Genomic DNA, 16,649 nt, shown 5'->3' on the forward strand with positions numbered 1-16,649 from the left:
TCCATAAAGTCATGACTGCTAAGAGCTAAGGGAATGGATGGCTCAACACAGCAATGACTCTGTGTAAGTTTAGCAACTGTACTAAAGAGAAACCTAGGATTATTCTTGTTCTCTTCTATTAATGATGAGAAATAAGCTGTTCTGGCTTGGCGAAGTGTCTTTTTATACAACAATAGGCTATTTTTCCAGATTAAGTAGGAATCCACTAGGTGTGTAGAGCGCCATTTTCTCTCCAATTTTCTAACATTGTGCTTTAAAGTACACAGATCTAAATTAAACCAAGGAGCTAGCCTCCTATGAATGATCACCTTCTTTTTCAAGGGGGCTGCATTGTCTAATGCACCACGCAATGATGAAGTAACACTGAACAAGAGAATGAATTTGTAAAGGGGCAGAAACAGAATTATTGCCCTCCACTGTGTTTTTCTGTGATAATAAGGAAATTAAAAGTGGAACAGATTCTTTAAAGGTTGTTACAGCATCGCCTGATAATGATCTACTATAATGAAAATTTCTTTCAGGTGTGGAGTACTCGGTTAAATTAAACTCAAAGGTTATTAAGAAATGGTCAGACAGGACAGGGTTATGAGAAAATATTGTTATGTCTTTATCTGTATTTAACACTAAATCAGATAAAGGGTGTGAAAACTGATCTACAAATTGAGAGTAAGGACCTGGTGGACGATACAAGACAACAAACAGAAGTGGTTTTAGTGCTTTGCAATATGGATGAAGAAAACTAAGGATTAAATATTCAAAAGAGTTATAGCTATTGATTGGTCTGGGACTAATCAATAAATCAGACTGAAAGATGGTTGCTACTCCTCCTCCTTGCCCAGTATTTCGAGGAATGTGAAAATTTAAATAATTAGTAGGACATTTATAGTAACATAATCCTCTTGCTGCAGCCAGGTTGTTTAATTCCATAACCTAACCGTTTAAAGCCTGAGACATGCCTAATACTTCAGACATTCAAGCTGTTAAGTTGATGCTTTTAACAAAACAAAAACATTAAAATGTTTTTGCAACCTCACCTGTTTTTTTCTCTCTCTTCCTTTAGGGTTTTGCTTTCATGTAATTATAACCAGAAAAATTCATTCATTTTGGATTTTATAGAGATTGTGTACAACATATTAGCAACATTTTATTCAATACAGCAGGTTTGGGGAAAGTAACAACTCTTTAATACAGGTAGAAGTTTAGAAATACATGAATCCAAAATTAAAGGTTTACGATTTTATGGTTAAAAGATTGCTGTTAGATTTCCTTACATGTTTGTGACAGAAAGAAAAGTAGCAGTTTCACTTTTAACCAAGCAAAACTGTAGTAGATCACAGTAAAAAGTAGTTTTCATATTTATTATTTGCAACATTTACCATTTTATTGTTAGTCTAATTTATCTTTTTTCCAGCTCACCCACTGGCACAGCCCAAACTTCTTTGCATACTTTCCAGCAGCTTCATCCTACCCCGCTATGCTGGCTGATATGCTGTGTGGGGCCATTGGTTGCATTGGATTTTCCTGGGTAATGTACACAAATGCACTTCTCCCTGTAATTTCAGACAATGCTTTTAGCTCATATCCATAGAGAAATAGCAAGCTTTTCAGATATTTCTTTGAATTTTGGTGGCATTTTAGGCTGCTAGTCCAGCCTGCACAGAGCTGGAGACAGTGATGCTAGATTGGCTTGGGAAGATGCTGAACCTACCTGAGAGTTTTATTGCGGGGACACACGGCCATGGAGGTGGGGTTATTCAGGTAAGCATGTTTTTGTGGTGTCACAGTACCCATTTAAAATTATGTAGATGAAATCAGTCCAGTGATAACAAAAACAATTTCTTTATACTTCAACAAAATTTTTACATATGTTTTATTTATATGACCTACACATTTTTTTCAACATAGCCAAGCTGAATTTAATAAAAAAAATATATATGTTGCAAGGAATAGAAACAAAATTACATAAAGTTAGAGACACGATAAATGAAAGCAACCAACCTCAAACCTGTTGAAGATTTACATTTTATGATTTACAACCACATGTGATTTACAACATGGTGGTGGTACCATCATGTTGTGGGAAAGCTTTTCTCCAGCAGAGACAGGGAAGATAGTCAGAGTTGATGGGATGATAGATGGAGTTAAATACTGGTCAACTGTGTAAGAAAACATGTTTGGATGGGAATGTTGTAGTGGTTCGCTTTCCTGCAGGGCAATGGCATTAAACATACAGCCGGACCTACGATGACAAAGTATATCCATGTGTTAGAATGGCCCAGTCAAAGTCCAGGCCTAAATCCAACTGATAATCTGTGGCAGGACTTGAAAGATGGTGTTCACAGACATTCTCCATTTAATCTGATGGAGTGCTAATTCTTTTTATAAACAAAACCAAAAAAAATCACCTTTTGATTCCACCTTCTAGTTATGCACTACTTTTTGATGGCCTATCACCTAGATATAAAATAAATATAAACATGAAATACATTGAAGTATGTGGGTGTAAAGTGGCAAAAAGAAAAGGTTTAAGGAAATGAATACATCTGGAAGATATTGGACCTGCCAAATGAACATTGTGGTTAATAATATTTGCAACATTTCTCAACTTTGAAGGTGATTATACAAACAAATAACTGAGAAACTGGTATTTAGACAGACACCCGGCGTCTACAGCTATCAGCAATTTGTGCATTATTGATCTGTTGTCTTTTTCTCCCTGGTGCAAACCAGGGGAACATTGGCAGGAAATTGCCTTTTGATTGTGTCATTTCCAGGCGCATGACAGAAAAATGACAGTGCTGGTGCCGGGATTGTTTCGTGTGGAAGAAGGCTAACCATTAGTTTAGCCTTCCATTGACAGAGATGCAGAAGCAATAGATGCGAGCACGTGTTATTGGGATGGTGAATGGTTGAGCATGAGAGTGCACTCTGATGACAGATCGTTTCATGCCTCTTCTGTCGTTTCCACCTGAGTGCGAGGGCGTGTTTATGCGTGAGGGCTCATCTGGCTCATCGTCTTTTTGTTTCTGTCCTGCAACTCTCCTTTTTTTAGAGCAGCTTACCAGCTCACTATGGCAACCAATCGAGCTCTTGCTGCCGCAGAGTTAATGAGTGTTGTGACAGCACACTGCCAGCCTATTATTACAAACGGTGTGTCACCACACAGAGGAAATGGAAGGACTTTTAAAAATGTGACCTTGAAGATCATTTAACACCCTGTGTGGGGCCAGAGTTAAGACTATGCAAAATTTTGACTGAAGTTGTATTTTGATTTATATTAACACAAAAATGTTTGGAATGTATGTACTTGCCTCTATGATTGATTTAGATTTGACTTTTTTTGGGGGTGGGGCTATTTTATTATGTGCCTTAGATGATGTGTTCTGATAAATAAACTGAATTGAATTATTGGAGCCAATTGCTTTTAGTTGTTTGGACTCTACAGCCTGTTGTGTTTCTATGTTAAGCTGGTAAATTGGAAGGATTTACAGCAAATTGCCTGACAGATTATGGACAAACATCTGCTAGGTTATGTTTAAAAAAAACTAAACGGCTCCATTTGACATTACTGAAGGAGGATGGATAAGAGCTGCAAGTTGCTTAAGGGGTTCAGAAGATAAGACTCCTAGGAAGTACAGGTCATGGCTGGGCTTGTGCTGCATGATCAATTGGATAAGAACAGGAAGTTTGGGCTATTGAGGTCTGCTTTGTTGGCACTTTGTAATATTTCTTTTATTAGGTGCAAGCAACATATAATCAGTTATTTGACTGGTTTATTGATCTGTTTATTGTTTTTAGAGAATGTTTTAAATTTATCATTAGATTTTTGTTGACATGAATTGGAATCCACGATGCTATTGTCACACATAAAAAATGGAAAACTAATGATATCAATTGAAACTTAATAATAAATGAACTCAAAATCTCAAGCTATAACTTGCCATTTTTCTCTTGCGTTGAAAAATATGACAATGACTGCGGAAGCCATTTCCAAATTTATTTTAATTTTACTCTCTCTTACTTATTGGGAAATCCCTTGAACCTCAAATGCATATTATGTCATGATCCCATGGACTTTGTGATTTACATTTGTCTGAGTTCTTTATTTTGAGTTATTTCTGTATTTTTTTTAGTTAGCTGTCTTCATTGTTCTTTTGGTTATCCCATGTATCTGTGATGTCATTAGTATAATATCCTGAGTTTCTTAGCCTTGTTCTCCATTCAGCTGTCATTCTGTCATTATGCTCGTTTGGTTTCCATGGCACAATCACATTTCCACAGTATTTGAGTGCCTTAGTTTTTTTTTCTCTCACTACTGGATTTGAAGGTGCTGTTGCCCTGGTCCGTGTTTTTTCTTTCTGTTCTGTGAGTTTTCTGTTTCATCATTAAATACAATTTCTGTCATGTGTCTGCTTCGGTCCTGTTTCCATTTGGGTCCTCCTCAATACACACAAAACACGACATATACGTTTTATGCATATTAGGAACACCAACATCAAATATTGAGAATAATGCCTGTTATGCAAAGCAATGAAATGTGAACAGAATTTTATGACTTGATTTCTAACACCAATAACCTCATATCTGATAAGAGATGTGCTTTTATGAAACAATCAAATTAATAACATAGATATCGTAAATAATACATAATTCAAAATGAATCTGTATCTGACTCATGGAGTTTTGACGAAAATTCAACTTGGAAGGATCACCTCCACTTCCGGCTCCATCTAATTACTCCACCACGTTCTCCGCTCCAACCAATGAGCTCCTGATCCATATTCCTCTTCAGCCAATCATCCCTCCAGGCTTTGCTTTAAAAGGCCTTCATACACAGAATCTCCTGCTCTTCAGCTGAGCTTCGACGATCAGCCGCGATATGTCCGACTAAGTTTCTGGCGACTTGGCGGTTCCTCGCACTGTGTCGTGACGAATCTCCACCCTCCTTTCTCCTCTTCTGCTCGTAGGAGCGTTTGACTGGCCTCCTGCCTTGATAGCCCGTTTTTCCTCGTCTCAGCTACGGGCAAGTGGAAGGCGCCTTAAGAACTCCTCCAATCCTCCTACAAAGCGTCGCCGAGGTCGCCCTGTCTTCACTCCGGCTCCCGGCGCCGCATCACCCGCCCCAGCTTCTGCAGCAGTTCTCCTCCAATCTTGTCTCTCAAACCAATCTTCCCGGTCCCCAGGCTTCGATGTCCTCTTCTACTCTGGCCATCCCAAAATCTTCCCTACTTCATTTGTCTCGTCCATGGATTCACTCCAGAGCTTCATATACAGGTCCTTCTCAAAATATTAGCATATTGTGATAAAGTTAATTATTTTCCATAATGTCATGATGAAAATTTAACATTCATATATTTTAGATTCATTGCACACTAACTGAAATATTTCAGATCTTTTATTGTCTTAATACGGATGATTTTGGCATACAGCTCATGAAAACCCAAAATTCCTATCTCACAAAATTAGCATATCATTAAAAGGGTCTCTAAACGAGCTATGAACCTAATCATCTGAATCAACGAGTTAACTCTAAACACCTGCAAAAGATTCCTGAGGCCTTTAAAACTCCCAGCCTGGTTCATCACTCAAAACCCCAATCATGGGTAAGACTGCCGACCTGACTGCTGTCCAGAAGGCCACTATTGACACCCTCAAGCAAGAGGGTAAAACACAGAAAGACATTTCTGAACGAATAGGCTGTTTCCAGAGTGCTATTTCAAGGCACCTCAGTGGGAAGTCTGTGGGAAGGCAAAAGTGTGGCAGAAAACGCTGCACAACGAGAAGAGGTGACCGGACCCTGAGGAAGTTTGTGGAGAAGGGCCGATTCCAGACCCTGGGGGACCTGCGGAAGCAGTGGACTGAGTCTGGAGTAGAAACATCCAGAGCCACCATGCACAGGCGTGTGCAGGAAATGGGCTACAGGTGCCGCATTCCCCAGGTCAAGCCACTTTTGAACCAGAAACAGCGGCAGAAGCGCCTGACCTGGGCTACAGAGAAGCAGCACTGGACTGTTGCTCAGTGGTCCAAAGTACTTTTTTCGGATGAAAGCAAATTCTGCATGTCATTCGGAAATCAAGGTGCCAGATTCTGGAGGAAGACTGGGGAGAAGGAAATGCCAAAATGCCAGAAGTCCAGTGTCAAGTACCCACAGTCAGTGATGGTCTGGGGTGCCGTGTCAGCTGCTGGTGTTGGTCCACTGTGTTTTATCAAGGGCAGGGTCAATGCACCTGCTCACAGTGCCAAAACCACTGGTAAATGGTTTACTGACCATGGTATCACTGTGCTCAATTGGCCTGCCAACTCTCCTGACCTGAACCCCATAGAGAATCTGTGAGATATTGTGAAGAGAACGTTGAGAGACTCAAGACCCAACACTCTGGATGAGCTAAAGGCCGCTATTGAAGCATCCTGGGCCTCCAAAAGACCTCAGCAGTGCCACAGGCTGATTGCCTCCATGCCACGCCGCATTGAAGCAGTCATTTCTGCAAAAGGATTCCTGACCAAGTATTGAGTGCATAACTGTACATGATTATTTGAAGGTTGACATTTTTTGTATTAAAAACACTTTTCTTTTATTGGTCGGATGAAATATGCTAATTTTGTGAGATAGGAATTTTGGGTTTTCATGAGCTGTATGCCAAAATCCTCCATATTAAGACAATAAAAGACCTGAAATATTTCAGTTAGTGTGCAATGAATCTAAAATATATGAATGTTAAATTATCATCATGACATTATGGAAAATAATGAACTTTATCACAATATGCTAATATTTTGAGAAGGACCTGTAATCTTTTACTCAGCTTCTCCAGGAGTACGCCTCCAATTCTGCCATGTCGGCACTTCCTCTTCTCGCTCCGCCATCGTTCAACCTGCTCCTGGGCCCCTCCCACTGACATTCACCATCGCAATGCTCGTCCTGGATCGTCTCTAAGGGTGAGATGTAGCACTTCATTCTCTATTAACTACTTCCTCATTCATATGCCCTTCAAGCATGCTGTGTTTCCCACTCCTCTTTTACATTAAGGTAGATTATGTACTCCCCTGCACTCTATATCTTACTCAGGCTCCGCTCCGAATTCTGCAGGGGCAGCTCATTAATTTGGTCTCTCTCATTTTACCATCTCCTGAGGTTGACCACTGTATCGCTTCCCCTGATGGCTTCAATGCTGTGTTTAAATGATCTACTCCCCACCTTTCCAAGAATCTCCTTTTGGTGAGCTCGCGGCCACCTTTAAGCATTTCAGAGACGTCTTCGGCTCTGTTAACTGAGGATAGAATAAGCTCGATTCCTATCCGTCCCTCATAGTTGACCTACCTTTCAACATGGCTTCCAGATTTTTCTATCATTATCACAAATCCTTCTCTGCCAAAGTTGCATTCACCCTCGCTCAATCAGGAGTCTGCCTAAACTGGTTTATTCTCGCCACTGAAATTTTGTCATGACGCAAGCCACTTCCTGATTCCTGTGGCTCAGTCGGCCATCAGCGCACTCTTTGTTCTTCTCTTCCTTTCTTCCAGCACTCCTTCCTGGCCAAACTCAAACTGCTAGCTTCCCACTCCAGTCTCCTTACGAATGGTATCTCTTCCTTTTAGAGCAATGTCGTTCTCTCGGCTGACTTGTTTCAGTTTTTTACGGTCTGTATCATCTCGGTTAAAAAATATGGTCTCTCTTACGGATGGTTCACAATCCTTTTGTTATCAGAACCTTGCATGTGAACACATTATTATAGCTAAAAAATATACAGAACGTAAATACCTTCAGTAACTCTAACAATATGCTGCTTTTAACCTTTTTGCCTTATTATTTACCATAAATGAATTATTTACCTTAAATTATTACAACCCCCTTTTATCCTTGACAGTCTTTCCCTTCAGTGCTTTTACCACATATATTTATTAAATTTGTAACCATCACCTTCTATATTTTCTCTGTACAATAAAATAAATTCAACGCAAATTATTTTAATTGTGCGCGACTTTACTTAGCTTATATTGAAACTAGTAAACCTGCGTATTGTGCTTAAGCGTTACTAATTTACCAAAGAATATTAGCAATCTCTACTGGGGGGGATGTACTTTTAAAAGCAACCTGTTTGCTCCGTAGAATATCTAAATATTCATTCGACGACACATTCGAACATTTATACCAACCTTGTTCCCTTATTAACCAGGTGCTAAGGAACCATTTCCTGTTTTGATATACATCTTAACTATATCTTTTCCCGTCTAATCGTGGAGCACACTTTCTCTCTGCATATCGGGTCGGCGCTGCGCTGTTCAGTTTGCGACAATCGATTTACAGCACTTTCCTGAACTTTCCTGGACTAAGTGTTTCTAAACAATTTATGAACAGACAACAGACAATAAGGTAATTTCACGGACATAGCTCTTACCTCTGTCGAATCTTCATCATTTCTGCCCGTCATGTTCCAGGTTATTTTAATTCAGTCGCTAATGCTCTGTCTCGTTTTAAAATTCAGGTCTTCTGCCGTCTCTGTTCATCAGCCCACTTTTACCCTACTCCGATTATTCCTTTCTCTCCTTCCTCTTTTGCAACCCGCCAAACACTGCTGTATCTCAGGTCTAGCTACTTCCACTTTCAAACCTTATTCCTTCACCTGGCAAACCTTTGCAAAATGTTACCTTGCTAATAACATGTTATTGTACCTGGTTTTCATTCAGTCCTTGCTTTCATTACTTTCATGTTTTGAACACCATCATTTCAAGCTCCCCTACAGCCTATTAGCAGGCATCAGTTTTTATCAAAAGATCATCTTTCTGAGCCCACTCCAAGCCTTTCTTTCATTACGCGTTAACTTCTGAAAGGCATCTCAAAACATTGCATTCCGCAGCCTGACTCTCGTAGATCTTTTACACTTCCCCTCCGTAAAAATCTTCTTCTGACCCTTCGTTTCGGGCGTTTTTCACCTTATTTCAAATCTCTTCTGTCAGTGCCTCCCTCCTTACCTTCTACGGCTTTCTTAGACTATGCAAATTTACTTCTCCTTCTAATTCATTCGTGTCATCTAGAGATTTAGCCTTTTCAGACCTCAAGTTCCATCCAGACCATTTCAAATTTTACCTCAACCAAACCAAAACTAAAGGTCCATGTTTCATTTCCATTGCTCGCCTTGATAGCCCGTTTTGTCCTTTCCAAGCCATGTTCACTTTTGCTCTCAAACGTCACAAAATCAACTCAACCAGCATGCCCCTTCCTCACTGCAGAAGGGGTTTCCACGATTGCCTCCTGGTCCCCAAAGATTGCACATTGTTCAGTGCGATCTTCCCCCTAGTCAGTTCTCAGGTCACTCATTCAGAATCGGGGCAGCCACTTCAGCAGCTACCCAAGGAGTTTCCACAGCTTCCCTACAACAACTTGGCCGCTGCTCAACTTCAGCATTCTCTTCATATGTCTGCCCAAACATCTATTCTGTGTTCTCTGCTCAATGATCTATCAGCTCTTAGATGAGAGCTTCTGCATTTACTGGTGGTGGTTGGCCTTTTCAGTTTAAACGTATCCTTGCTATGTAAGATCGTTTTATCAAACCTCATTCTTTCCCCTCATTTTCTTCAAGATCCCCATTCTCCAACATCCGTCAGCTGATGTCTCACACGTTTCTTCTCATCCCTTCATTCTTTCTAGATAAGTCTCCCTCTATGCCCTGTCAGGCACACGCCTCATCCTTCTCTACTCCTTGTGAGGCACACGCCTCATCCCTCTTGTCAGGCACACGCCTCATCCCTCTTGTCAGGCACACGCCTCATCCCTCTTTACGCCTTGTCAGGCTCACGCCTCATCCCTCTCTACGCCTTGTCAGGCTCACGCCTCATCCCCCTCTAAGCCTTGTCAGGCACACTCCTCATCCCCCTCTATGCCTTGTCAGGCACATGCCTCATCCCTCTCTACGCCCTGTCAGGCACACACCTCATCCCTCTCTACGCCTTGTCAGGCTCACGCCTCATCCCCCTCTAAGCCTTGTCAGGCACACTCCTCATCCCCCTCTATGCCTTGTCAGGCACACGCCTCATCCCTCTCTACGCCTTGTCAAGCTCACGCCTCATCCCTCTCTACGCCATGTCAGGCACACGTCTCATCCCTCTCTACGCCTTGTCAGGCACACGCCTCATCCCTCTCTACGCTCTGTCAGGCACACGTTTTGTCTCTCTCTACGCCCTGTCAGGCACACGTCTCATCCCTCTCTACGCCTTGCCAGGCACATGCCTCATCCCTCTCTACGCCCTGTCAGGCACACGCCTCATCCCTCTTTACGCCTTGTCAGGCTCACGCCTCATCCCTCTCTACGCCTTGTCAGGCTCACGCCTCATCCCCCTCTAAGCCTTGTCAGGCACACTCCTCATCCCCCTCTATGCCTTGTCAGGCACACGCCTCATCCCTCTCTACGCCTTGTCAGGCTCACGCCTCATCCCCCTCTAAGCCTTGTCAGGCACACTCCTCATCCCCCTCTATGCCTTGTCAGGCACACGCCTCATCCCTCTCTACGCCTTGTCAAGCTCACGCCTCATCCCTCTCTACGCCATGTCAGGCACACGTCTCATCCCTCTCTACGCCTTGTCAGGCACACGCCTCATCCCTCTCTACGCTCTGTCAGGCACACGTTTTGTCTCTCTCTACGCCCTGTCAGGCACACGTCTCATCCCTCTCTACGCCATGTCAGGCACACGTCTCATCCCTCTCTACGCCTTGTCAGGCACACGCCTCATCCCTCTCTACGCTCTGTCAGGCACACGTTTTGTCTCTCTCTACGCCCTGTCAGGCACACGTCTCATCCCTCTCTACGCCTTGCCAGGCACATGCCTCATCCCTCTCTACGCCCTGTCAGGCACACGCCTCATCCCTCTCTACGCCTTGTCAGGCTCACGCCTCATCCCTCCCTACGCCCTGTCAGGCACACACCTCATCCCTCTCTACGCCTTGCCAAGCACACGCCTCATCCTTCATGCCTTGCCAGGCTCACTAATTTTCTTTGCTATCCTTTCAGGCACAGATCATCCCTTCTCCTGACAGTCAGACCACCTTCATTCATACTAACTCAAAAACTGTTTCTATTTCAGCCTCGGCCCCGGCGTCTGCCCTTTTTGAGGGGAAGACATATCTATTCTAATACTAGATGTTTATTCAGGCTCATGTCATTTTCAGCATCCATGTCTTCCACCAGGGTCCGAGCGCCAAAGAAATAAATATTTGCTTAAACCTCTTTTGTGTAGTCATGATTTCATTTGCTTCCTCTCTAAATCATTCCTCTCCTACGCCTTGGCAGGCTCAGTTCATCCCTCTTTCCATGCCTTAGCGGGCTCAACCCATCCATCTCTATGCTTAATGGTCATAATTCATTTTTCACCGTTCATCCCTCTCCAAGCCATAGCAGGCTCAATCCATCTCTCTCTTCATCTTAGCAGGCACAGTTCATCCCTCTCTACGCCTTGGTAGGCACAGTCAATCCCTCTCTACGCCTTGGCAGGTACAACTTGTCATTCTCAATTCCTTAGCAGGTACATTCATCACTTTCTATGCTTTTCCAGGCTATTCCATTCATCCTACGCCTCGTAAAACTTTGCCAATCTCCTTTCACTCCTTCAGGCTCAAATCATTCCTTCTCATGCCTTGTCAGGCTCTCAACATCTTTCCATTCAGTCAGTTTGATCTTCTTCTCTTATTATTCTGATCTCATCACATCTACCATTCACTTATCAATCTCACATCATTCATGCTAACCAACATTCCGTTAATATTCAGCCTCGGCCCATTTTTGTGGGGAAAACTTATCTAATTCTAACTCTAAGATTTTTTTTCAAGCTCATGTCATTATCAGCATCTATGTCTTCCACCGGGGTCTGAGCACCAAAATAAATCAAATCAGCCAATAAACTCCTCTAATTGCCATCTCTGTGTTTCTCTCATTTGTGAGTCTTCCCAGGTTGATACGGAGTTTTGATGCAAATTCAACTTGGAAGACTCACCTCCACTTCCGGCTCCGTATAATTACTCCACCACGTTCTCCGCTCCAACCAATGAGCTCCTGATCCACATTCGTCTTCAGCCAATCATCCCTCCAGGCTTTGCTTTAAAAGACCTTCATATGCAGAATCTCCTGCCCTTCAGCTGAGCTTCGACCCTCCTCTGCTAACATCAGCTAATAAACTCCTCTAATTGCCATCTCTGTTTTTCTCTCATTTGTGAGTCTTTCCAAGTTGAAATGGGTTTGAAACCTGAAAATCCCATATTTTATCAATCACCTTAAATATCCACAAAATATCTTTGGGCAAATACTGCATACGTAACACAGTGTATTTCTTAATTGCTTTATATATATATATATATATATATATATATATATATATATATATATGACTTCATATGCTTACCTGAATTGTCATTGCATCCAATAGCCAAGAACCTGTGAGAGATGGGTGAAACCAACAGTCTCACTGTCATATTTTGGTTTGTGAAAGGACCCAAGTGCAGAGAATGAACTGAAACACAGAGTTCTTTAATCATAAAATAGAAAAACATACAGATTGATCTTGCACAAGGAAAACAGGTAATTGAGCATGGACAGAGAAATGGGTGTGGTAATGAATGAATCCTGCAAGGAACAAAGAGAACCAGGGAGTTTATATACTGAGGCAGCAAATGCCTAGAAGCTGAGGGAGGGAGACTAATTAACACAAAGAAACTAGAAACCAGCAGGGAAAGACAAACAGTGATCTTTGCAAAATAAAAACCAAACGTATAAAGAACAGAATACAAGAATAAAGTAAGAAACTAAATACAAAATAAATCAACTAACATGACAAAACCCAATGGCAAAATTAACAATTGAATATTACAAGACTCGATGCAGTTATGGTTCATTTGTTAAAGAAACACCAGGGGAAATATAAAACACAAAGCAAAAAATACAATTTATTGATGTCTTTTCATATCTTTATTTCTGTGTTTTTGTTTGTAGAAAAACCTAATTAGGACCCATTTTAGACAGAAACTTGTTTGCTGAAGCAAGAGTAATGTTTCTCCTAAATGACTGAACATAACTTACTTTCTTGAATACATTTTTCTTTTGCATTAATGTTTCAAACATATAACATTCAGATGAACCTGTAATTCTCTGACAGGGTACAGCCAGTGAAGCGACCCTGATATCCTTGCTTGCTGCACGATGTAAAGCAATCAGACGGCTCCTGGCAACAGACCCTAAAACATCTGAGTCTGAAATCCTCTCTAAACTGGTGGCATACACCTCTGACCAGGTAAGTCAAAGAGCAAAGAAAAACATTTGTTTCACACAAACATTGTTTTTAATTCAGACTGATTTGCACATTGAATGTTTTTGCCAGGCATTTCAGCCATACCAGACAATATCTAAAAACTTACAACATTTACATCAAGTTATTAAATCCTTACATGTTTTTTTTTTTTTTTCAATCTTACAAGTCGTCATCATTCATTGTAACATGCGTCACAGAGCGGGGGTCATTGAGGCAGTAGCTAGAACTGATCAGGTTTGAAACCAGACTGACTTTGTGATTGGATTATGAAGTTGCCTGAGGGCCACACAGACCTTTTGCAGGGTTCCAGTTCATGTTGCTCAACAGCTGGTTAGAAGTGTTCTTTCTTCCATGAGAGGCTCTACATAAACAAATGTTGATTGCTTCAATGGACGATAAGGATATGTTTTTGAATTTAAATGTTTTAGGTCAAACAAAGCATAACCAAAAAATTGGGATACATTTTTTTCTACCTTGTAGTGCAAGTTTAATGAAGGTAAAGTGTTTTGCCTATTTTATTTATTTATTACTCCTGATGTTCCTGTAGATAAATGACAATCTTATTCTTAGCAGCAGCTGCTGTATATTGTTCGTATTTGTTTCATCTGACATAAATACAATCCTGTGTTGAAGCTACTGACCAGACATTCCTGTAAAATCAATCCAACTCACTTCAGATATAGTTTTATATATAGTTTTCTAATTGTTTTTCTAATTCATTGTTGATGGTCATTTAATCAAGACAAAACAAAAAAAAACACACAAAAAAAACAAGCTTCTATGCACTATGCATCTGGAAACATCACACAAGGTTTAAAGCAACAGGTCCTTTAGATGGCATCCATTTGTTTTTTTTCTTGTTTTTTCCAAGTTCTGAAAGATGAGATCTGTAATACAAGTCTAAAATAAGGATTCAAAGCAGCACTGGAAAACATATTCTTGTCATAGCGAGTTGTGCTCAAATTGACTGTTTAACAAATCCATGCACTTTCTTAAAATCCAGGACTTTGAATCCGAGTTTTATTTTAAAAACTGTCAAAATGTTTTATTGTTTTTTTTATTTTTTATCTTTTACTTAGCAACAGTTAAATCATTCTGCTAATACCAAAACAGCCTTTTTTTTTTGCCAAACAGGGCTCATTGTAGTGGTTTGACATGCTTAGCTGCAATGGCTTAAAGTTTAGAGCCCTGTCTGCACATTAAATTGACTAGAGCTCCATGATTTACCCAGGGCTTGGTCACTGAACCCGGCCTAACTTCTGTTAAAGGCCCCATGGCTGCACAACAACCAGACCGGAGATCCATGCTTTACCCAGGTTTGGCCCACTGGGCCTGGCTTGCCTTACTTCACATTGAGAAACAGAAATTATCTGCTAAACTAAAGAATTATGAGTTCAGACTTTATGTAGTGCCAATGTACTGAAAAACCTCATAATTATTGTAGGTGATAAAAGGAGAATATAGCATTTAGTCAATTTATTTTTGGTAGATGTGGATGAAAACCAAAGAGATGGAAAAGTTCCAGCAGGAATATGAACTGAGTCTTATTAGTTAAAGATGTAAGGCAATTTCATCACTATATGCTTCAGCTACACCATCCACGCCAATATCAGTCTTGGCTTTGGGCTTATCTAGACTAAAACTCTGAATCAAACATGGAGAGTTAATCTCAAATGCAATTAAAATGCTTCAGAATTTAAATTAAATCTTTAAAAAATTGCTCATTCGCCATGTTGTTTACCAAGAACCTCATGTAGATTCTTGAGCCTCCAGTGATTTCAATGACAAAATACACACAAAGCAAAATTTTTACTTTTTTGTTTTACCTTTCTCTCAACCTCAGGCTCATTCATCCGTGGAGCGGGCTGCCCTGATTGGAGCAGTAGTGATGAGGAAGGTTCCTACTGATGAACACTACTCTGTTAGAGAAGAAATGCTGAGGAAGATGGTGGAGGAAGACAAAGCAGCTGGACTTATCCCTTTTTATGTACAGAACAACACAAAACACATCCATCGTTGGAGCTAACACAAATATAGACACACTTCCTATCACAAAACTGTGGCTGTCAGATAAAATGGCCAGCAGCCACAGTGATGTAATTTCCTTATGATGCAGCTGCATGCACCTGAGGCTTCTGCTGAAAGATAACATTGTTTCTGTTCGAACTAATGTATGTCAATCTTGTTAGGGGCAATAATCCCTGTCTCATCTGGACCCACAGATCAAAATCAGTGAACAATAGTGGAGAAGTCTTAGTTGTCCAGTTATACAGGACAAAAATCAGACCTTCATCTAGATTTAAGAGAATAATATGCAATAGATAAATTAATTACAATCCATTTTTAAAAATCTTCAGATATGGCTGTGAAAATAGACAATGACAAACCAAACACTTTAAGATTCTGATTAACAATATCTGTGTGTTTCAGTTTTGTGCGACTCTTGGCACCACACCATCATGTGCTTTTGATCGTATTATGGAACTGGGACCCCTTTGTGAGTCAACAAGTTGCAGCAAAATACACTTCCTCAGATTGCACATGACAGGAAGCTCTGATGGTTCTATCTGATTTTATTTTTTTTTGAAAACGTCATTAGAATGAGGATGTCTGAAACGAAAATTTAAATCAAAAGTAACAAAGAAAAAGAAATGTTTGTCACATCACCTTTACCAGTGCAATTTCAATAAATATGCGGTATTTGATTTTTTTGACTTTTAATTTAATGATGGATTAGTCATCCAGGTTCAGGAGTTTTTATTCTTCAGATTATTAAAAAGAATGACCCAATATGTTCTTTAAAATATTATGTAAACCTTTTATTTCTTTGTCTTTTTCAGGTAATGAGGAAAACATGTGGATGCACATTGATGCAGCTTATGCTGGGAGTGCCTTTATCTGTCCTGAATTTAGACCTTTATTGAACGGCATTGAGGTGAGTAAAAATTATCAGTATTGTTTTGCTTATACAGTGCTTTGCAAAAATATTCACACCCCTTGAACCTTTTCACATTCTGTTCTATTATAACCACAAACCTCAATGTGTCTTAGTGGGATCTTATGTGATAAGCCAACACGAAGTTGTGCATAGTTGTGAAGGGGAAGAAACATTTTATTTTTCAACATTTTTACATATAATATTCTAAAATGTGTGGCACACATTTTGTATTCATCCCTCTTTTGTATGATACCCCTTAATAAATCTAGTGCAACCAGTTGTCCTCAGAAGTCACCTAATTAGTAAATTGTGTTCACCTGTGTGTTATTTAATCTTGTGAATACAGATGTGTGAACGCCTCAGAGGTTTGTTAGAGAACATTAAAAAACACACAGCATCATGAAGATCAACCACACCAAGG

General features: G+C 40.5%; 1 protein-coding gene across 1 annotated transcript in view; it reads left to right on the forward strand.

Moving 5' to 3' along the window:
• The window catches only part of ddc (dopa decarboxylase), a 37,591-nt gene that overhangs the window by 7,652 nt on the left and 13,290 nt on the right, over positions 1-16,649 (forward strand). Inside the window, exons 3-8 of the mRNA XM_047357307.1 lie at positions 1,412-1,525; positions 1,639-1,758; positions 13,138-13,272; positions 15,134-15,277; positions 15,721-15,787; positions 16,131-16,225. Of these exons, the coding sequence (XP_047213263.1) occupies positions 1,412-1,525; positions 1,639-1,758; positions 13,138-13,272; positions 15,134-15,277; positions 15,721-15,787; positions 16,131-16,225 (675 nt within the window). The remainder of the gene's footprint in view (positions 1-1,411; positions 1,526-1,638; positions 1,759-13,137; positions 13,273-15,133; positions 15,278-15,720; positions 15,788-16,130; positions 16,226-16,649) is intronic.

This window comes from Girardinichthys multiradiatus, chromosome 3 (assembly GCF_021462225.1).
Source record: "Girardinichthys multiradiatus isolate DD_20200921_A chromosome 3, DD_fGirMul_XY1, whole genome shotgun sequence".
Taxonomy (NCBI): Eukaryota; Metazoa; Chordata; class Actinopteri; order Cyprinodontiformes; family Goodeidae; genus Girardinichthys; species Girardinichthys multiradiatus.